The sequence below is a fragment of the Cavia porcellus genome, unplaced genomic scaffold, assembly GCF_034190915.1.
Source record: "Cavia porcellus strain 051 isolate PalLab524CR breed Dunkin Hartley unplaced genomic scaffold, mCavPor4.1 scaffold_2, whole genome shotgun sequence".
NCBI lineage: Eukaryota > Metazoa > Chordata > Mammalia > Rodentia > Caviidae > Cavia > Cavia porcellus.
The window spans coordinates 114,441,210-114,443,930 of NW_026947485.1; the positions used below are offsets into that span (position 1 = coordinate 114,441,210).

The following is a 2,721-nucleotide window of genomic DNA, read 5'->3' on the forward strand; positions in this document are numbered from 1 at the left end:
TGTAAACATTGTATTGTCTCCCTCGTGTAAGAAACTAACAGAGTAAATAAGATACAAAAGATGTTATAGATACAGGAAAGGGAAAGAAACTGCTTAAAGGAAAATTACCCTGTTGATCAGTCTTGCTTGGATGTATCTGATAACCTCAGCAACTATTTTGAAGAAAATAATATGCTACATAACAGTCATCATTAAATTCCTATCACGTTGTATTGAAATCCTATATTGCTGTTTTTCCTCATTCTTGTTATTTTTTGAAATATTGCTCCTTGATTTTTGTTTTTTTTTCTTTTTAAAATAAAAAAGTTTAAAAAGTCAATTGAAAACATTAATCACTTGAAAATAGAATCCATGATTTTTACTGTCCTGTTTTGTAAGTAAAGTCTGATGAACACAGTGTTTCTTAGTTTCTACATAGACCATCTATTTTGACATCTTCCCTGATAGACTTCAGAAACAGTTATCTAAAGTGTTAATCTTCAATCACTAAAGAATTCTAAAGCTATATTTCCTCCAACATTGTTTATCATCCCAACAGTCTTCTCAGGGCCGCCAGGACATCCTTGTTCCTCAGACTATAGATGAATGGGTTCAGAAGAGGTGTGACAATGGTGTAAAAAACTGCCAACATCTTGTCCTGGGCAGGCTCATGCAACGAGTGTGGCTGAGTGTAGGTGCAGAGACTGGTAATGTAGAAGAGGCTCGCCACAATCAGGTGGGAGGAACAGGTGGAAAGAGCTTTGGTGCGCCCTTTGCCTAAGCTCATCTGGAACACAACAGTGAGCACTTGAGCATATGAAACTAGGATGGCCAGGAAGGGCAACAGCAGAAATACAAGTCCAGTCAAGAGTACAGTGTACTCATACTGGGAGGTGTCCTGACATACTAATGGCAGGAGGGAAGGAACTTCACAGAAAAAGTGGTTAATGATCCGAGACCCACAGAAGGGAAGCTGGAAAAAATACAATGTGTGTAATAAGGAGTTGACAGCACTGCTGGACCATGCACACATGATCAGGGAGCAGCAGATCTTCTTGCTCATGAGGACAGGATAGCGCAAAGGATGGCAGATGGCTACATAACGATCATAGGACATGAAGCCCAAGAGAATGGCTTCACATCCACCAAGGCTCTGGAACATAAATGTCTGAATCTCACAGCCCAAAAATGTGATGGTCTTGGTGTTCATCAGGAAGTTCGTAGTCATCTTGGGTACAGTGTTGGAGATGTGCATCATGTCAATGAAGGAGAGCTGACTGAGCAGCAAGTACATGGGTGAGTGGAGCCTGCTGTCCAGTCGGATGAGGTGGACCAGGGTAATATTCCCCAGCACAGCCACCAAGAAGAGGAAGACAATGGCAGCAAAGAGAAAACCATTCATGCTGCCATATTGGAAAAGACCAACCAGCATAAAGTCTGTCCCAGAGGTTTGGTTCCTGATTTTCATGCCTTAAATTGAAAAATCAAAGCAGATAATGTATGATAAATCCATGGGATAATGTAAATTTTCTTTTGAAAGAGTAAAGGGTCAATAATTAAACACATTTATTCTCCCTGGAGTCACTTTATATAAAAATACAGCTCTATCCTCTTTGGTATAATAAACTAGTCTATATTGAAATATAGGTATTTTTACTTATTTTATTTTACTGTTTTGACATATATTTGTAGATATTAACAGTGAACCTGTAATGTTTTAGTTCATGTATAAAGTGAGTACATATTAAAAGGGAAAAGCTCTGTCAGTAATGAGCTTTGAACTGCAGGAATCTTATTCCCCACTGCTTTTTCAACTCCTCTTTTTAGATTTTCATAGATTACAGCAGAAAAATGTAAATAAAGATGATTACTGAAACCAGAATAAAAACTTAAAATAATTTTGTCACCATGGTGATGATGTGTGCACAAAGATTACATTCTCCATTTGTGTATAATTTAGGTTAGATTCAATCTTTTCACTAACGAAAATACTCTGCTCAGTTCTCCAAATAACACTGTGTCAAGGAAGAGTTGTTGTATAATTGCGTACATTTTAATGAATCAACCTTTATTTTCTTTTATTGATTATAAATAGAAATAAAAGCAACAGTAATTTAAATATGAGGTGTTATTGTAACCCTTTTAGATTTGAGTTGATAGAATCATTATTAGAATAAATAATTTTCCATGTCACTAACTATATAAAATAAATTTTACCAGATGGTAGTTTTTAGTGAAAATCCATGAATACTCAACCTACATGTCAAGCCTATATTTTCTCCTATTATACAATTACTTTCATAAGTGTATGGAAAAACAGAATGAGCTAAAAAGAGTTGCTGTTTAAAATAGTAACAGAAAAGAAGTACAAGATTTTATAGGGATTAATAAATACAAAAATTGACTAAGATAGAGGAAGACGAGTGGAAAAGATTACTATTTAATAGAAATTACACAAGCAAATTAACTATAGTATCAAAGTACATGTACTATGTTTTTCAAGATACTTTACCATTCTACTAAACAAACTGCTTTAATATAGAAGTAATGTCTACAATGTTTCCCAATGATTGTAATAATTATTTCATTATACGAGTGATAGTCTTCAAATTTTCTTAGCATTTCATCCCCTCTAAAAACAAATGCACAAGAAAGTAACTTTAAGAAAATTCCAGAGAATATTCTGAAAGTAATTTTTAAAGCTATTGAATATATGAAACATGAGTATGTTATAAAACTTAA

General features: G+C 34.6%; 1 protein-coding gene across 1 annotated transcript; it reads right to left on the reverse strand.

Annotated features, from left to right (window-relative positions):
- Window positions 1-526: 526 nt before the first annotated feature.
- On the reverse strand, window positions 527-1,492 carry LOC100713063 (olfactory receptor 2AK2-like). Its single transcript, XM_063235174.1, has one exon. The coding sequence runs from the start codon at window positions 1,445-1,447 to the stop codon at window positions 527-529; it is 921 nt and encodes a 306-aa protein (XP_063091244.1). The 5' UTR covers window positions 1,448-1,492.
- Between the last annotated feature and the right edge of the window lie 1,229 nt (window positions 1,493-2,721).

What these genes read in the sequence shown, in the direction of transcription:
- LOC100713063 (XM_063235174.1), bottom strand. Translation starts at nt 1,447, where the DNA reads ATGAAAATCAGGAACCAAACCTCTGGGACAGACTTTATGCTGGTTGGT.